Source organism: Lonchura striata, chromosome 16 (assembly GCF_046129695.1).
Source record: "Lonchura striata isolate bLonStr1 chromosome 16, bLonStr1.mat, whole genome shotgun sequence".
NCBI lineage: Eukaryota > Metazoa > Chordata > Aves > Passeriformes > Estrildidae > Lonchura > Lonchura striata.
The window spans coordinates 16,448,527-16,467,763 of NC_134618.1; the positions used below are offsets into that span (position 1 = coordinate 16,448,527).

The 19,237-nt window shown below is 47.5% G+C and overlaps 1 protein-coding gene across 1 annotated transcript; it reads left to right on the forward strand.

The window, feature by feature from the left end:
* The first annotated feature begins 1,590 nt into the window (after positions 1-1,590).
* On the forward strand, positions 1,591-17,372 carry LOC110483338 (uncharacterized). Its single transcript, XM_077786906.1, has 20 exons — positions 1,591-1,738; positions 3,633-3,968; positions 4,368-4,497; positions 4,620-4,713; positions 5,603-5,753; positions 7,072-7,234; positions 7,918-8,043; positions 9,043-9,111; positions 9,953-10,075; positions 10,353-10,508; positions 11,052-11,105; positions 11,695-11,912; positions 12,791-12,867; positions 13,011-13,121; positions 13,824-13,910; positions 14,313-14,420; positions 14,610-14,731; positions 15,206-15,328; positions 16,281-16,323; positions 16,458-17,372. Exons 2-20 carry the CDS (start codon positions 3,797-3,799, stop codon positions 16,533-16,535), a joined length of 2,205 nt encoding a protein of 734 aa, XP_077643032.1. The 5' UTR covers positions 1,591-1,738; positions 3,633-3,796; the 3' UTR covers positions 16,536-17,372.
* The last annotated feature ends 1,865 nt before the right edge of the window (positions 17,373-19,237 follow it).

The following is a 19,237-nucleotide window of genomic DNA, read 5'->3' on the forward strand; positions in this document are numbered from 1 at the left end:
ACTTGTAGCCCTGAACACGGGGAAATATCTTTATTTTATTCTCCCGTCGGCTTTTCCCCTTCGAAAACTGGATTCCCTGGGCCAGCAGCAGGTCAGGACATCGCAGCTGGTTCAGAATTCCCGTGGGTTTTGGGGTTTTTTTGTTTTATTTCTTTTATTTTTGAGTCCTGGCTGAGCCTGTGTGGAGCTCTGGTACCATCTAGCGTTACTGGGGGAAGCCTCAGCTGCTGGATGTGGCTTTTCCTCGCTGATGTGAAAAATTCATATTATATGGCTCTACACATAGTTACTTTATGTATTATGTTATATTGATTAGCTGTGATTTTGTACTTAAAATGAAGACTTTAGTAGTTTAAAAAAAAAATAAAGACTCTGTATGTGGGGGGTAAGCTTTTTTCTTTTTTTAGGAATGAGATACTCGCTTTGAGGACCACCTAAATCTTCCAAAGGAGAGGAATTTATGGCTTCTTATCAGAAGAAATTAATTTCTTCAGGCCTTGCTCAGACTCGAAGAGGCCGTTGGGATTAAAAGAAGGAATTGACATATTCCAGACAGAGTTTCTTATTTTAAATAGAATGTATGTATAACCATGATGTATGTATGAATATGCAACAGTGTATGGTTTTTAAGGGTTATTCCTTTGCTCACAAAACATGCTTGTCAGGGTGTAAGTGCCCGAGAGTATCGGGATTCTTTGCCTTTTATTGTCTTGTAATTGTCCTAACTCTAAACTTTATTACTCTAATTGTATTACTATTTTTATAACCATCTTATAATTATGAAAGTTTTTAAATTTTTTAAAACCAAGTGATTGGCGTTTTTCACACTTAGCATCCGAGAGCATCCGGACATCCGTAATTCTTTGTTTTTTATTGTCTTGTAACTATCCTAACTCTATTAATCTAATTGCATTACTATTTTTATGACCATTTGATTATTATTAAACTTTTAAAATTTTTGAAAACCCAGAGATGGGCGTTTTTCACACTTAGCGTCCGAGAACATCCGGACGTCCTGTAATTATTTGTCTTTTATTGTCTTGTAACTATCCTAACTCTATCAATCTAATTGCATTACTATTTTTATGACCATTTGATTATTATTAAACTTTTAAAATTTTTGAAAACCCAGAGATGGGCGTTTTTCACACTTAGCGTCCGAGAACATCCAGACGTCCTGTAATTCTTTGTCTTTTATTGTATTGTAATTGTCCTAACTCTAAACTTTATTACTCTAATTGTGTTACTATTTTTATAACCATTTTATTATTATTAAACTTTTAAATTTTTTTAAAACCAAGTGACTGGCGTTTTTCACACTTAGCGTCCGAGAGCATCCGGATGTCTGTAATTCTTTGTCTTGTAATTGTCCTAACACTAACATTTATTACTTTAATTACATTACTATTTTTACAACCATTTGATTATTATTAAACTTTTAAAACTTTTAAAAACCCAGCGCCGGGCGTTTTTCACAATTACATCCAGGGCGACCCCAGCCGGGCCGTGCCCTCATCAAAGATGGCGGCGCCCGGCGCCCTCCGGCGTCGCGGTGAGGGCGGAAGTGACGCCGCGGCCCGGCCCGGAAGGGCTCGGTGCCTTCAAAGAGTGGCGGGCGGCGGGAGCGGGAAAAGGAGCGCCGGGAATACGCCGGGAATACGCCGGGAATATCCCGGGAATATCCCGGGAATACCCCGGGAGAGCGGCGCGGCTGGAAGGGCAGAGCGAGCAGCGGGAGGTTGGTCCTGAGGGGCGTTGGGAGGAGGCGGATGGAGCTGGGGCTGTGGGAGGGACCGGGAAGGACATTAAAGGAAAGGACATTAAAGGAAAGGACATTAAAGGAAAGGACATTAAACACCGTCCCTGCCATGGGCAGGTTCTGCTTCTGTTAAAATCCTTCCTAAATTTGCTTTAAGTGATGCTTGTTAAGGAAAAGTTCCCCCGGAATCAGTGCTGAGAGTTGCGCTCCCAGGTGGTGCAGCAGCATCGCTTGTTGGTGTGGGATGGGGTGAGGTGGGGGATGCTGGAGTTTGGGAATGGGATGCTGGAGTTTGGGAATGGGGATTGCTGGAGTTTGGGAATGGGGATGCTGGAGTTCGGGAATGGGATATTGGAGTTTGGGAAGGGGGTGCTGGAGTTTGGGAAGGGGGATGCTGGAGTTTGGGAATGGGATATTGGAGTTTGGGAATGGGGATTGCTGGAGTTTGGGAATGGGGATTGCTGGAGTTTGGGAATGGGGATTGCTGGAGTTTGGGAATGGGATATTGGAGTTTGGGAATGGGGATGCTGGAGTTTGGGAATGGGGATTGCTGGAGTTTGGGAATGGGGATTGCTGGAGTTTGGGAATGGGGATTGCTGGAGTTTGGGAATGGGGATGCTGGAGTTTGGGAATGGGGATGCTGGAGTTTGGGAATGGGGATGCTGGAGTTTGGGAATGGGGTGCTGGAGTTTGGGAATGGGGATGCTGGAGTTTGGGAATGGGATATTGGAGTTTGGGAGTGGGGTGGGATGGGGATGTTGGAGTTTGGGACAGGGATGGGATGGGATGGGATGGGATGGGGATGTTGGAGGTTGGGAAGGGGGATATTGGAGTTTAGGAAGGGGGATGCTGGAGTTTGGGACAGGGGGATGTTGGAGTTTGGGAAGAGGGATATTGAAGTTTGGGAATGGGATATTGGAGTTTGGGAATGGGATGTTGGAGTTTAGGAAGGGGATATTGAAGTTTGGGAATGGGATGTTGGAGTTTAGGAAGGGGATATTGAAATTTGGGAAGGGGGATGTTGGAGTTTGGGAAGGGGGATGTTCAAGTCTAGGAAAGGGAATGTTGGAGTTTGGGAATGGGATGTTGGGGTTTAGGGAATGGGATGTTGGGGTTTAGGGAATGGGATGTTGGAGTTTGGGAATGGGATGTTGGGGTTTAGGGAATGGGATGTTGGAGTTTGGGAATGGGATATTGAAGTTTGGGAAGGGGGATGTTGGAGTTTGGGGAAAGGGAGAGGGAGTAGGGTTGTTGTTGTTGTGCTGGGTGTTTCTGGTGTGGCAGGTTTAAGGGACAGCTGAGTTGTTGTTAACAGGAGCTGTTGTCATGGAATTCTGGAATGGTTTGGGATGGGAGGAGCTTTAAAGCTGTCAGCAAAATTTGGGAAGGATAAAAAACCCTTCCAGCACTACACAGTGCTAGAGAGTCAGGCTTTACTTTAATCCGTGTGGCCAGGATGTGCCACAGAAAATACTCCATGTACAGCTGGCTTTTTACTAGATATCTTGCAGATTTATACATGCAAAACCCAAAGCCATTCCTGCCCATTGGTCCCAAATTTAATGTTGCATCATTTCCAGCAATCCAGTCCCACCATTTGCCATGGGCAGGGACACCTTCCACTAGATCAGGATGCTCCAAGGCACATCCAGCCTGGCCTTGGACACTTCCAGGGAACCAGGAGCAGCCACAGCTTCTCTGGGAACCTTCCAAGGAAAGGATTTGTCCCAAAAATCCCCTCTAACCTTTCCCTGTCAGTGGGAACTCATTCCCCTTGTCCTCATTCCACAGCCAGTCCCACCAAACCCACCAGAAGAACAGCTCATCTCATCTTTTAAAGTTTTTTCTTCTTTTTTCCTCTCCTTATTTTCAGGGTTCTCTGAGCTCTGGATGGAAGCCCCAGTGGGTTTTGAGGTGCTGAGTGCACTGAGGATGAAGCGTCTCTGTCTCTAGTGTAAATTTACCCAGCAGAGAAGAATTTGGGTCTCAGAGGAGTCTTTTTCTTTCCTTGTTGAAGAAAACACCTTAAAAGTACAAATGGACAGTCAGTGTTACCCAGGTGGCTGCCAGGTGGTTCCAGTTTGGAAGTTGGTGGCCATGTGGCCATCAGAAAAGGAGGAGGAGAGCATAATCCTGATCAGTGATGATGATGATGATGATGAAGGGGAGAGCACCCAAGGGAGTTCTGTCCTGTTTGTAGAGCCACAGGGTAAGAGCTGTTCCCGTGCTGCTGCTGGAGTTCCCCTGAAAGATTTGGGGAATAAACTGAATTAATTCTCTGTTATGCTTGAAATCTGCCCTTGTGCTGCACAAGTGAATAAAACCAGGAGGAAATCCCCAATTTGTGGGGATATCTTTGATGGCACTACTCCAAAGGATGCTGCTGCGTAGTTTTCAAATACTTCAAATTGAGCTCAGACTGGGCCTTTTCAGTGTCAGCTGGGTCTTTTTTGATTTGGTTTGATAGTTCATGGAAATTTCATGTGCCATTGTGTCAGACCCTAAAAAAAATCCGCTTTAAAGTGTTCAAAAAGTAAATCTCAGTAATTTCTAAGCACTTTGTAGCTACCTTTGCAGTGATTTACACCTCGTGTTCTCTTTCCTGCAGAGAAGTCTCCCCTGGAAGAGAAGAAATCAGAAGAGCTGGTGGATGAGGAAGGGGATTTAGTGGTCACCTACTGTAAACAAGCCAATGTGATGCCCCACGCCAGGCACGACTGCAGCACGCACCCCTTTGAGTATGTGCAGGGCTGGCCAGTCCCCTCTGGGCTCCCATTTCCCACATTTCCCTTGGTGAGAGCAGCAGAGCTGGGTGAGGCTGTGATTTTCCTCCTTAACCTTCTGCTTTTCAACCTTGCAGGAGGAGCGAGAGTGATACTTGCTTCCCCCTTGGGAAAAATGCAGATATTTGTGACCAGTGCTACTGCTACATCTGTGACAAACTGGCTGCTGAGGTAAGGGCAGGGCACAGCTTGCAGGAGACAAAACTGCATCAAATGACAGCTTTAGCCAAGCCCTGCTCAGATTTTTGGCAGCAGCTCTGCTCAGGTGACTGTGCCTAAATCACTCTGGCTCAGGAGTCCTTAAGGTCAGGTCTAACATCAACTGGGTTATTTATTAAATAGACAGGAGGGAGCAGAGAAAGTTATTTATTACACAGGATAAAACAAAGCAGGTTCCATAAAGCAGTGCACAATAACAAGGCACCTGTATTAAAGCTGGCAAAGAAATAGGATAGATGAGGAGTCAGCAATTCTACCCTCCCAGGAAAGAGTTAGGGGCTCTAAGAGAATAATACAGAAAATTTGATTAACAGTTCCTCATAACTACTTCAAGTGTTGGGGTTTATTTCTAGTCCAGGCAGTTGTTGGAGTAAATGTTTATTTATATGTCCTGTTTGCTTTGGGCACACAGTGCATTTCATAAAATCAGATTCCTAAATCAGACATTTTTTTAATGAATTAGAGAAATGTCAGCTTCCTAGACTGTCCCCACTGGAGTTAGGAGTGGAGGGTGGGGGTGGTTTCTTTGCTTGGACCTTTTGTGGATTTCAGAAGACTGAGCTGTGGGCACAGTTGGGGTGAACATGCAAAGACAGGGTCTGTTCCCAGCTGCCAGTGGGGAGGGTGCCAGCCCTGAGGGTCTCTGAAGGGCTCAGCAATAACAGGTCATGAATAAGGGGCTTTTTTGAAATGGTTGCCATGATATCAAACTGTTACCTGTCAAAATATTTACTCAGGTGCAAGGAGGATAAAAGGAATTAAAACCCCTCACTCAGTGCTGAGGGGAAACACGAAAATCCAGCAACCTCTCCTTTTTTTATTTTTGTATTTTCTGACACAGTGCCAGCTCTGGACAGCCCCTTCCCTGTGCCACTGCAATGCCCACAACAAAAGCAACTTCTGGAAGGCACAGAGGAACTTTGCCCTGGCTGGGATCCTGGCCACCTTCAACCTGGAGCTGCTGGAGCTGGACACAGAGCTGCGACACGGGGGTGGGTGTTCTGTCCCTGCAAGGACCTGGGGCTGCTCAGGTCCTACCTGGGTGTTCTGTCCCTGCAAGGACCTGGGGCTGCTCAGGCCTGTCCTGGGTGTTCTGTCCCTGCAAGGACCTGGGGCTGCTCAGGTCCTACCTGGGTGTTCTGTCCCTGCAAGGACCTGGGGCTGCTCAGGTCCTGTCCTGGGTGTTCTGTCCCTGCAAGGACCTGGGGCTGCTCAGGCCTGTCCTGGGTGTTCTGTCCCTGCAAGGACCTGGGGCTGCTCAGGCCTGTCCTGGGTGTTCTGTCCCTGCAAGGACCTGGGGCTGCTCAGGCCTGTCCTGGGTGTTCTGTCCCTGCAAGGACCTGGGGCTGCTCAGGCCCTGTCCTGGGTGTTCTGTCCCTGCAAGGACCTGGGGCTGCTCAGGCCCTGTCCTGGGTGTTCTGTCCCTGCAAGGACCTGGGGCTGCTCAGGCCCTGTCCTGGGTGTTCTGTCCCTGCAAGGACCTGGGGCTGCTCAGGCCTGTCCTGGGTGTTCTGTCCCTGCAAGGACCTGGGGCTGCTCAGGTCCTACCTGGGTGTTCTGTCCCTGCAAGGACCTGGGGCTGCTCAGGCCTGTCCTGGGTGTTCTGTCCCTGCAAGGACCTGGGGCTGCTCAGGTCCTACCTGGGTGTTCTGTCCCTGCAAGGACCTGGGGCTGCTCAGGCCTGTCCTGGGTGTTCTGTCCCTGCAAGGACCTGGGGCTGCTCAGGCCTGTCCTGGGTGTTCTGTCCCTGCAAGGACCTGGGGCTGCTCAGGTCCTGTCTGGGGAACAGCTTGGCTGCTCCACTCCAATCCTTGGGGAGTTTTTAAGGAGTAAATTGCTGTGCCTGCTTTCTTTTTCCATGCTTGGACCAGGGATGGGTTTGCAGGTGCAGATTCTGCTTTTCTCCATCTGGGAGGAGCATAGAATGGTTTGGGGTGGAATGGAGCTGGAAAACCATCTCATTCCAGCCCTTTCCTTGGGCAGGGACACCTCCCACTGTGTGCTCCAAGCCCTTCCAGCCTGGCCTTGGGCACTGCCAGGGCAGCCACAGCTTCTCTGGGCACCCTGTGCCTCCCCACCCTCCCAGGGAACAATTCCTTCCCAATATCCCACCTAAATTTTCCCTCTTTCAGCAACATAGTTTTCCTGATCAATAAAACTAGATGCAAACAATTTCCTAAATAATTTCACATAGGCAACTTTTTTTTTTTCCTAAATAATTTCACATGGGGAACTTACTCTTTTGATTTTAGAAAAAAATCATGCAAAATTCTTTGTGCAATTTTTTTTTTTTTTTGTCTTGTCTCTCAGGAGATCTCCTAGAAAAATTCATCAGGGAACTTTCTGTAGCCTATAACACATACCTGAGAGGAGAAAGGATGTGTCCCCCAGGTCATGAATGCTGCTGCAAGCCAAAATTGCCTCCAGGGCAGTGCAATGTCTGCAGCTCACAGAACTTTGAGGTGGTGTACAAGTAAGTGACAACAGATTTGGGTTTGTCAGGGCAACTTTGATTTATTTTATGAGTTATAATCAAAATTGTGGCACGTGGGACAGCAAAAATAGAGTGGAGAAAGTGTACATGGTCAGCAAGATAAATTGCATTTGGCTGTAGTTTAAAATCCCTCTTAAATGTGTCTTTAAATCTCCCAAGTTGTGCAGGACACCTGATGATCTCTGGTTATTATAACGTGGGAAAGTGGGAGCCTGAAGCCTGGGCTTTGGGGTGGCTTTAGGTGGGATATTGGGAAGGAATCCTTCCCTGGGAGGGAGGGGAGCCCTGAGGAGATTCCCAGAGCAGCTGAGGCTGCTCCTGGATCCCTGGGAATGCCCAAAGCCAGGCTGGACAGGGCTGGGAGCAGCCTGGCACAGTGGGAGGCGTTGGGGTTGGGATTTAAGGTTCCTTCCAACCCAAACCATTCAGGGATTCTGTGATTTTTCACTAATTTCTTTCTTAGAATGAGTTTCACCTTTACACTGGTATATCAAACCTTCAAAATACCCACAGTGCTGGTTGTGCCAGCACCTCCTGAGCGTGCTGGAGATCCTCTGAAGGATCTTAATTGCTCTCAAGCTGTGGGATGGCCACAATTACCACTTGTTTAGGAGGTCCGTTGTTGCAGACCCTTGATCTTACAGGCCACTTGACTTTCTCAGGTATTCTGATGTTTTCGAGCTGGTAACAAGATTTTTAAATCAGGCAGAACAAGAAAGCCCCAAAGCTGCTGCTGTCATGCTGCTGGGAGCAGCTAAACAGCTTGCCCTGCACAAAGACCCTGCTCTGTAAGTACCTGGCCCCCAGAGAGAGGGGATCTTCCTTCTTGCCTCCAGGGGAGGGGAGTTCCTGAGAGAATCCCGGGGATTTGTTTATTAGGGGTGAGGAAAGAGTAAAAATCCCTGCCTGGGCTGCAGCACAGCAAAGAGCAAGATGAACACACAGAGGGAGAAGTGGGATTTGGGGGAAAAGAAAAGGTTGGATGTGAGAGGGAAAAGTTAAGCAGGGAATGAGAGTTTGAGATGACTTGAAAAATCCCTGCTAAGGGAAAGCCAGATTTAAAATTAAACAACAAAGTTGGTTGGCAAGATTTGCTCCACTGCTTACAGGAGAGCTTAGGCACAACAAAGGAAAACAAGCAAGAACAAAACCGAAAATAATCCAGGCATTCAGAAAAGGAAACGAACCGAGAACCTCCGAGGGCACTGTGGGACAAAGGGAACAGCAAAGATAAAAAGGAGCTCGGCCTTAAAAGCTTAACAGCACTCCCACTTAACAGTACTTTAAATTGTACCTTAAGCTTAACAATTCAACCAAGAAGCAACACTTACACCTAACTTAAGCTTAGCTTAAAACTGAACCTTAACGATGTAAGGGGAATGACACTTTTAACAGCGTTTAACCTAACTTAGAACTTCGAAGTTACACTTAGCAACTCAGCAAAACACTTCTCAACAGCACGAGGAGCTTTGTGAAACCTGAACGTGTTGGGGTTTAAATTCAGGGGTTTTGGTGAAGGAGAAGGAAATGATGTCTGGATTGGTTTGAAACAGCAGCTCCCCTGCAGTTCCTGCTGAGGAATGATCCAGGTTTGCAAAGGAGCAGGCTGCCTTTGTTACCTGGGAATTTTGCACTTCAGCACTTATTTCAGTCTTTGCAGGGATTTTTTTCAGCATGCCAACTTCCAAGATTTTTCCTTCAGAAGTGTTTTATTCAACAGTTGAGTACGGGCAAGGAGAAAAGGCAGGAAGGGGAGCCAGGCATTAATTAGTGCTGGTTTTTTCCAGGCTTAGGAGCTGTCAGAACCTTGGCCACACTGCTTCCCTGAGGATTGCTGTCCCATTTCTGTTCCAGAGGTAAGACTGGTTTCCTTGCTGGCTGCAGACCTTCTGCTTGGCTTTAAAATGCATTTCAGGTGAGGAATGCTCTGTTCAGAGGCACATGGGAGGCCAGAGCAGGCTGTGGTGTTACACCAAGGAGTAAACAGTGGCTGGGAGGGGTCACAGCACAGCCTGGCAGGATTCCCCTGGGCTGGGGAATGGAGAAGCTCCCCAGAGGCTGGAGAATGAGGACACCCAGTCCCTTGGCTTAGTTCACTTCCCATTTTAGCTCTATCCTTCACCTTTCCCCCCAAATTCACCTGGCGCAGAAGGTTGATGAGTGAAGAATTCAATTCTTTCCAACCCAGTTCTATATTCTATATTCACACCTTCTCTGGAACCAATGACAGGTACAACCTAAATGCTTCAGCAGTTCTCATTTTAAATTGCTATTTTTGATTTTTTTATTTTCTTACTTGGAACAAAAAGGGGAAGAGTTTTTCTTTACCTCCCTGCTAAAATTTTAAAGAGTAAACTCTTCTTTTTTATCTCCAGTTATCAATTAATACAAAAATGGTTCCAGTAGCAGGGAAGGTGCAGAGCTCAGGCCCAGCACAGTTTGAAGTGTTTGTTGTACACATTCCTTGGAGATCTTTAAAACCACAGAACCTTGGTTTAAAAATAACAGCACAATAATAATTTCAATATTCACTACAAAACTTCAACCAGAAATTCAAATACAGATCCAAACAAAAAAAAAAAAAAAAAAACCCTCCAAACTTGTGCAGTTTCCCATATGATTAAAAAAGACAACTTGCTAGTAACTCACCTCATTTTAAAATACCCTTTTTGAATTATTTTTCCTTTCAAATCACAGGATCACAACCCGACTTCAGAGGATGCTGGTGTTGTGTGACTTCCCAAAAATTCTGTATGAAAAGTTTGTTGAGTTTTTCCAGTCCATCTCCCTTCCCTGCCACTGCTATGCCTTCTCAAACAGGTGAGTTCTTGGGCCTGATAATAATAAAAGAGGGATGTTCTTTCCCTGATAATAATAAAAGTGGGAGCATTTTAGAGGAATATTTCAGGATTTGCTGCTTTCCCTGTTTGTTGTTGGATGCCATGACTGAGCTGTTCTCCCTGAATTTATTTTCTTTCCCCCAGAACTGAGCTCTAAACCCAAAAATATTTTATTAATCAAACTTCGCAATCCTTAAAGGAGCTAATGAGTGTGCAACAAAACACACTTAAAAATTACTTTGTTTTTATCCTTCCAGCTTGAATGTTTTGCCCTGGGACCACACGTCACTGACCACAGTTTTAAAAGGCCAGAACATCACTGGGCAGAGGAGACAGAAAGGGAGGAAAACGTACCTGTGGGAAGCACTCCCTGTTGTGGAGGCTCGAGTGGAGAAACTCCTGGAGAAAAAAAAGTGAGATTGGTTTGACTTTTTTCACTTTGACAACTCAATTCTTACATTTTGACTGCTCCAAAGCTCTTTACTTTGGTGTAATGGGGAAACACAAAACAAACTTTTTTTCTATTTTTGTTTTTCTTCTCAACAAAGCCCTTTGAATGCCTCAGGACCAAAAAAAGGTCGCTGGAGTGGCTCATTTCTGTCTCTCCATAATGTTGATTTTCCAAGCAATTCCTCTTCGTCAAAGGCTGGCAAGAAGATGTTCTGGGTCTTCAGAGGGTTGTGCTCCAGAAAATCCAATATTCCAAAGAATCCAGTCCACTTAAAGAATTCAGCTGCAAGGCAACCTCTGGTTTTCTTTTGCCAGAGCTGAGATAATCTGGGAATAACCTCTAGGAGTTTATTTCCAGCTGCATTTCTGTATTTCTGTCCTGCTGTGCAATGTCTCTTGTGTGGGAAGCTCTCCTGCTTTGCTTCTTTCATTGTAGGAAATGTTTGCCCTGGGCACAGTTTTGCATTTCCTTCCCCTTCCTTCTCACCTTCTGTTTTTCTCCCCAGGTATAAGGAAGTTGTTCGGTACCTGAGAGCTGTGAAGTGCAATGAAAACCAAAGGTAAATGGCTTTTCTCTCTTTTTTCCCCTTTTCCACTCTTTTTTTCTCCCTTTTCCACTCTCTTTTTTCCCTTTTTCCACTCTATTTTTTCCTCTTTTCCACTCTCTTTTCTCCCCTTTTCCACTCTCTTTTTTCCCCTTTTCCACTCTCTTTTTTCCCCTTTTCCACTCTCTTTTTTCCCCTTTTCCACTCTCTTTTTTCCCCTTTTCCACTCTCTTTTTTCCCCTTTTCCACTCTCTTTTTTCCCCTTTTCCACTCTCTTTTTTCCCCTTTTCCACTCTCTTTTTTCCCCTTTTCCACTCTCTTTTTTCCCCTTTTCCACTCTCTTTTTTCCCCTTTTCCACTCTCTTTTTTCCCCTTTTCCACTCTCTTTTTTCCCCTTTTCCACTCTCTTTTTTCCCCTTTTCCACTCTCTTTTTTCCCCTTTTCCACTCTTTTTCCCCCCTTTCCTTTTCCCCTTCTTTTTCCTCCCTTTCCTTTTCCCCTCTCTTTTCTCCCCTCTGTAATGGTCAAGCACAATCAGACCTCTCCACAAATCCTATAAAAACCTCATCCTAATGAAACCCAAACCTTCATTTCCTCTTCCCAGGCTCCGAGACCTTCGGGACCTGATCCCATTCTACCTGTGCAAAACTGGGAATTTCCTGGATGCTGCCCACTCCCTGCTGTTCCCTGTGAACAGCCTGGCCTGCTGCTCTGCCTGCAGGATCACTCCCTGCCAGTTCAAGGTCTACCTCAGGATCTTCAGGACAGGCTGTGTTCCCTCTGGGAATGACTTGCAGGAGGCAGGGCCCTGGGTCACGGCTGGCAAGTGTCATTTCTTCCTTCCTTCACTGGGAATTTCATTCCAGCTCTTCGCTGGCAGCCAAAGGAGTGAAACCCTGAGCCCAGCTGGGGACTGGGGGAGGGTGGGGAGTCCTCTGCATCCCTGGAAGTGTCCCAGGCCAGGTTGGACAGGGCTTGGGACAGCCTGGGATAGTGGGAGCTGTTGGGTTGGAACTGGATGGGATTTGAGGTTCTTTCCAACCCAAACCATGAAAACAGCAGGCAGGAAGGGTGACTTTGTACTGGAGCATGGATTTATTCACTTCACTTTGCTTAAAACACTCATTTTGCCAGCTGTGAGCTTCTGCTGAAAGCAAAGCAAGAGAAACTATGAAAAAAAAAATCCAAAGGTCTTCACTGCCTCCCAGCATTGCCTCTGTCAGTGGGGGACTTGGCTTTATGTCTCAGCCATGACCTTGAGGAGAAAACCTCCTGATGGGCAACTTTCATCATCAGAATCATGAGCTCAGCCTCTGATAATTGTCTTCATCTCTCCTGGGCTTTGTCACTTCTCAGGGTGTCTTCTGCCACAAAAGGTTTATTTGGGAGTTCTTCCCTGCTGGCAGAATTCTTGGAAGTGTGAGATCCCTCAGTGTGGTGTGATGTCCACACCAAACACTTCTCTGGGATCACCTGGCTCACTCTGGATTGTGTCCAGACTTTGCAGCTTTCCAGAACTGTGGTTTGGAGCTGGTATTTATCTACTCCACCACCAAACCTGTGTAAAACAGCTGCAAACACTGTCTGGCTCTGCAGAAACAAGGCTGTGACCAAGTGAATATCCTGCTTGTGTTCCTGCTGTGGAGTTATTTGGGGTGTGTAGGATCTGGCTTTGATTCTTTTCATTTCCATCCCTGCAGGCTCTCCCCTGAGGAACACTGTGCTAATTAAGCAGGCACTCAAACTGCTCTACAGCAGCAAGGCACTCTACAGGAACGTGAGTGAGGCCAAAATTCCCTCTTCTCTCCTGTTCCCACTCCTTGAGAGGGCAAGGATTTACCCTGACCCCTTTTTTCTCTGAATAATTCACCCCTCTGCACAAATTTCACTTTGTAACACAAATGTTCTGTTGTTTTTTAGGCCAAATGTTGGAGTTCCTTCATCATGATTTTGGGGAGCAGCGATTTGCTGGAAAAGAGGGGGCACCTGCTTCCCTTAGCCCTGGGAGAGCCCCCCCTTGGCTTCCAAGAGGTACCAAACAGTGCTGGGAGGGTCTCCTGGCTTGGGTTTGGACAAGATTCCACTGGATGTGGGAATTGGCTCCTTCTCCCAGCTGCCAGAGTGAACCTGCAGTGCCTCATCCAGTGCTCCTGTGCCAGGGGTGGCTCTGCAGCATGTGGGGGCTCAGGAGGGTTAAAGGCAGCTGGAAATGGGCTCCTCCTGCTCCCAGCTCAGGCCTGGCACTGGTTCTGGATCTGTTCGTGGTGAGATGGATCAGATCAGATCAGATCAGAAAGGGCCTGGGCAGGGGAATGGCCTCCCACTGCCAGGGGCACAGTCAGGTGGGAGATTGGGCAGGAATTCCTGGCTGGGAGGGTGGCAGGCCCTGGCACAGATTCCTGCAGAAGCTGTGGCTGCCCCTGGATCCCTGGCAGTGCCCCAGGCCAGCTGGGACAGGGCTTGGAGCATCTGGGACCATGGGAGGTGTCTCTGCCATGGCAGGGCTTGGCACAAGGGGATTTTTCCATCTCAGCCCTACAAAAAAGAGTTTTTCCTAGGGTTTGGTTGGTGCTGCAGAGCCTCAACTTCCCTTGAGTGTGATGTGGAACAGGCACCATCCTCTGCAGAAATGCTGAAGGAGTCACTGAAAAGCACCTGGAACCCCATTGCTGGCAGGTTTGGGGCTGGTTGGAGGAGGATCTGCCATCCTTGTCCCTCACTGTCCCCTTGCAGAACGTGCTGGCAGCCAGTGGCAACTTTCTGGAGGATCTCAAGTCTGGAGTTAATGTGTCTTTGCCATCTGCTGTTTTTTCTGGTCAGGTGAGTGATGACAACCAAGGAATTTATCCCCAGCAGTGAAAAATCTTGGGTTATTAAAAGCTTTCAAGAGAGGCCTGGAAGAATTTTTCTGGGGGTGATCAGCTTAAGATCAGCAGTCTAAACTCTTAGTTTATTCTCCAAAGATGTGACTCCTGAGCTGGATTTTTTCCCCTTTAATTCTCTATTTCTGCTCCTGTGTGATATTTCATTTTTATGTGAGCACTTTGAGAGCACCAGAAATAAAACCCCTGTTTTTTAACTCTGGATAAGGTTCTTGTGGATTTGCTGTGTGCCCTCCAAGCTCTCTGGCTGAACTGGAATAACTCAGTGCTGGTTTGAGTGGATAAATAAAGGGAAAGCAGCTGTTAAATCCATTTTTTTCCTTGTTGCTCTCTTGTGTAGCTGCACCACGAGGCTTCTCTCATCCTGGCAGTGCAAGCAGTGCAGCAGATGCTTTGTTGTGACCTTCCCCACTTGACTTCCTTCTTGGAGATAGTCCTGGCTTTTGGGGTGAGTCCTAGAAACTGATTCCTCTTCTCAAATAAGAAAACAAATAATGTTTAAAATCTCTGTGATGATGAAAACACCATCCTGGAAGTTTTAACCATGTTTAATTTGACTTTGTTTAGATTTTTTTTTTAACTATTATTTTAAGGAATGATTTGCACTGGGGTTAAATTATATTTTGTCTGCTCTTAGAAAAACTTCTGGGCTCTGAGGCTGTTGCTGGAGCAGCTTTCCTGCGAGGAGCACATCCTGTGTGGCACTGCCAACCTGCTTTTGAGGGACCTGAGCAGGGAGGAAGGCACCATGCTGAGAGTGTGAGTGCTCCCAGAGCCTGCCTGGCCATGGGAATGCAGCAGAGGGATAACCTGACTGCCCCAGGGCCCCTGGAATAAATCCTGGGATTGTTCCACTGGGGCTGCCCCAGACCCACCTGAAATAAATCCTGGGATTGTCCTACTGGGCTGCTCCAGAGTCACCTGAAATCCTGGGATTGTTCTACTGGGACTGCTCCAGGGCCCCTGAAATAAATCCTGGGATTGTCCCATTGGGACTGTCCCAGGGCCACCTGAATGCTCAGCTGGAGTGGTTCTGGGGAGCAGTGATCTGCTGGAAAAGGGGGAGCCCCTGCTCCCCTTATCCCTGGGAGAGCCCCCTTGGCTTCCAGCAGTGCTGGGAGAATCTCGTGGCTTGGCTTTGGCTGAGATTCCGTGGGATGTGGGAACTGGCTCCTCCTCCCAGCTGCCAGAGTGAGCTTGCAGTGCCTCAGTTCCCGTGGTTTTGTTGTGCAGGTGGCAGAACTCTGGCCCCCAGTACGTGGGGGAGTTCCTGTGCCTGTTCCTGACCTGCAGACACAAGAGGATGCAATCCGTGGGGCTCTTCAGCCTCAACGTGGTCATAGAGAACCTGCACCTGTGAGTGGCTGGGGACTGCCCTGAGACCCTGGGATTGTCCCACTGGGACTGCCCCAGAGCCTGAAATAAATCCTGGGATTGTCCCACTGGGACTGCCCTGAAATCCTGGGATTGTCCCACTGGGACTGCCCTGAAATCCTGGCATTGTCCCACTGGGACTGCCCTGAAATCCTGCCCTGGGACCCTGGGATTGTCCCACTGGGACTGCCCTGAGACCCTGGGATTGTCCCACTGGGACTGCCCTGGGACCCTGAGATTGTCCCACTGGGACTGCCCTGAAATCCTGGCATTGTCCCACTGGGGCTGCCCTGAAATCCTGGGATTGTCCCACTGGGGCTGCCCTGAAATCCTGGCATTGTCCCACTGGGGCTGCCCCCAGAGCTACCTGAAATAAATCCTGGCATTGTCCTTCTGGGACTGCCCAGAGCCCCCCTGAAATCTTGGGATTGTCCCACTGGGAATGCCCAGGGCCCCCTGAAATCTTGGGATTGTCCCATTGGGACTGCCCAAAGCCCCCTGAAATAAATCCTGGGATTGTCCCAGTGGGATTGCCCCAGAGCCCTCTGAAATAAATCCTGGGATTGTCCCAGTGGGATTGCCCCAAAGCCCCCTGAAATAAATCCTGGGATTGTCCCAGTGGGATTGCCCCAAAGCCCCCTGAAATAAATCCTGGGATTGTCCCAGTGGGATTGCCCCAGAGCCCTCTGAAATAAATCCTGGGATTGTCCTTCTAGAACTGCTCCAGGGCCCCTTGAAACAAATCCTGGAATTCTCCCACTGGGACTGCCCTATGGCCACCTGAAATCCTGGGGTTCCCCCAGTCATTCTCCCATAAATCTGGAGTCACCTTGGCTTGGAGCTGAGCGTTGGATTTTTGTGGGGGTTCGGGTCATGCAAAGCCAGGAGTGGCTGCAGCTGGGAGGGAACGAGTGGGAATTTCTCTCTGTTTCAGATGCCCCTGGGTAAAGCAGCTCTGCACCTTTTTCCACGAGTCAGTGAGTATCCCAATATTTGTAGGATTTATCAGCAATGCAGATCAATGACACCCCTTACCAATTAAATACTGAAATTGTTTTGTGATTAAAAAAACATTCCTGGAGGGGATTAATTGTGTTTTGTCTCTTCCCAGGGGTTGGGGCAGCTCCCCTTTGGCACCACAGTTCACCAGGAAGTTTCCAAGTTCGTCAGTGCTTTTGAGAAGCTCTGATTGGGACCAAATCCTCAGGAATATTTTCTCCGTTGGTTTTTCACCCAAGCAGTCTCTTCCTGGAGAGTTCTTTGGGTTTGCTTTGGTTGTCACCTCCAGGAAGAGTCAGCTAAAAACTGGGACTGGCTCTGGAACAGAACATTTGGGGAGTTTCTTGCAGTTCCACATATTCAGGAGTTGTTGGAAGAGGCAGCAGCTTGGAGTTGTTTTCAGAAGCTGAGAAAAGCAGGGATGGAGCAGGAAGCAGCAGAGAATTCTTCCTCCTGTTGGGACACAAACCTTGCAAGAGGCAAATGCTGAGAGGGGAAAAACTTAAACCAGGCAAACAGGGAGCTGAAAACTCCCTCTGCAGCAGTTTGGGATCAAGTGCAGTTTGCACAGCTCTGATTTTTGGGTTTCATTCTAAACCAAAAGGCTGGCGGATAAAACTGAGCTTTATTTTTTTTCAGACAACCCCAGTGTGGGGCAGCGGAGAGCTGATTTTATTTGGAAATAATCCAGCTTTCAGGCTGGGCTTTTATTTTCTGCTGAAAAGAAGGTTTAGATTGGTGCAGGTTTATAAACCAAATCCTAATTTTGGGGGGAATTTGGAGTTCACTCTGCCCTGGGCAGCTGAAAGAGCTCTGCCCCTTTGGGATCCCTCCGTGCCCTGCTTGGGCAGGCAGGAAAACAAACCTCAGCGTGTGCCCAAGGGCACTTTGCACATTTCCAGGGCTTTGGGAGCTTCTGCAGCCCCAAATTCCTCCAAAAAATCCCAAATTTCCGACAAAAAACGCATCTGGATGGAAATTTGACACCTTGTTCAATAAAACTGCCCAAGTTCCGTTGTTACATTGATATTTTGAGTGGTTTTTTTTTTATTGTTCACTTTGTTTGGGGTGGGATTTTTGGGGTTGGATTTTGTTTTGGGCTTGGGTTTTTTTTTTTTTGTTGGTTTTTTTTTTTTTTGCTTTGGTTTCTTTGGGGTTTTTTATATTGGGGGTTTTTTATTGGGTATTTTGGTCCTGTTTTTTGGGGAGGGTTTGGGTTTTTTGGCTTTGATGGTTTTTTTGCCTCTTTGGGTTTTTTTGCTTTAGGTTTATTTTGTTGGGGGATTGGGTTTTTGGAGTTTTTTTTGGGGAGGTTGATTTTTTTAGGAAGCTGAGGGTTTTGGGAAGGGTTTAGGAAAAAACAGAAGGTGGTTTTTTTAGGAAGTTGAGGGATTTTGGGTTGAGTTGTTTCAGATGTTGAGAGGGCATTGGGGGTGGGATTGTTTTTGGAGTTGAGAGGGTTTTGGGGGGGTTTAGGGGTTTTTAGGAAGCTGAGAGATTTTGGGGGCATTTGGGGTTTTTGTGGAGTTGAGGTTTTCCTTTGAGTGTCGGGTTTTTGGTTTGGGGTTTCTTTTTGAGGTTGGAATTTTTGCCTTGGGGTTGGACTGGGCCAGGCTGAGCCTCCTGCAGATCCCAATCCCAGAACCCCAAAGAGGGAATGGGAACAGATCTGGGGAGGTGCTTTGTGTCCTCTCCCAGCAAATTCACCTGGGAAAATGGGGAAATTTCACGTGGAAAAATGGGGAAATTTCACATGGAAAAATGGTGACGTTTCAACTGGAACAATGGTGGAATTTCACCTGGAAAATTGTGAGTTTATGGGGTTTCCCTCAAGTCTGGAGTGGGGATGTCCCCCCAACACCAAGGGGGTCCCAGGGACCTTCCTCATCCTCTAATTGCTCCCATTTCTAATTAATCACTCTCATTTCTAATTAATCATTTCTAATCTCTTCCCTTTCTCCCAGAGCAGTGACCCGAAACCCACTCTGGAAATTTTATGGAAAATTTAAGGAAAATTTCCAGCCCTTCACCCTCAGCCAGCCCCTTCCTGCTGGTGGATTCTGTGCTTGGTGCCTGAACTCCAGGAAAACCCTCTGGAATTGGGGCTGGACACTCCTGGGAACTTCCTTCACTTTTCATTTTTTTTCCCACATTTTCTCCCACTTTTTAATTTTCCCCTCATGACAAGAGAGATGTGGAGGGGCTGGAGAATTCCTGACCGAGCTGGGAAGGGACTGGAGAATTCCTGAGGGAGCTGGAAAAAGGCCCAGCCTGGAGAAAAGGGGGATCCCAAAAGGAAAAACTTTGCAGCAGAGCCCTCCCCAAACTCCAAACTTCTTTCACTTTGTTTTTAAATTTTTTTTTTCCACATTTTTTCCCACTTTTTGATTTTCCCCTCATGACAGGAGAGGTGTGGAGGGGCTGGAGAATTCCTGACCAAGCTGGGAAGGGTTGAGCCTGCAGAAAAGGGGGATCCCAAAAGGAAAGTTTTGCAGCAGAGCCCTCCCCAAACTTTTCCCTTTTTTTTTTAATTTTCTTTTCCCACATTTTCTCCTACTTTTGGATTTTCCCCTCTGATCCCACTTTTCTGCAGGCTGAGCCCCTTCCCAGCTCCCGCAGCCCCTCCTGGGGCTCCAGCCCCTTTTCCCTTTCCTTGGCCCTAAATAAATTTGGGGCAGCTCTGAGGAGACTGATCCCTGCCCAGCTCCCCTGGCATCGCAGGGGCTTCTCCAGCTGGAAATCCCGGGATTTAATCCCAGGACTATGGAAATGCCGGGATAACAGATGGCTGAGCTCGTTAATATTGCAGAGCCCGGGGAGCTCGGTGCCCCTACATCTGCAAAATCCGGGGGGCTGCACCCCAAATCCCTGGAATCTCCCCCTGCTCCTGCC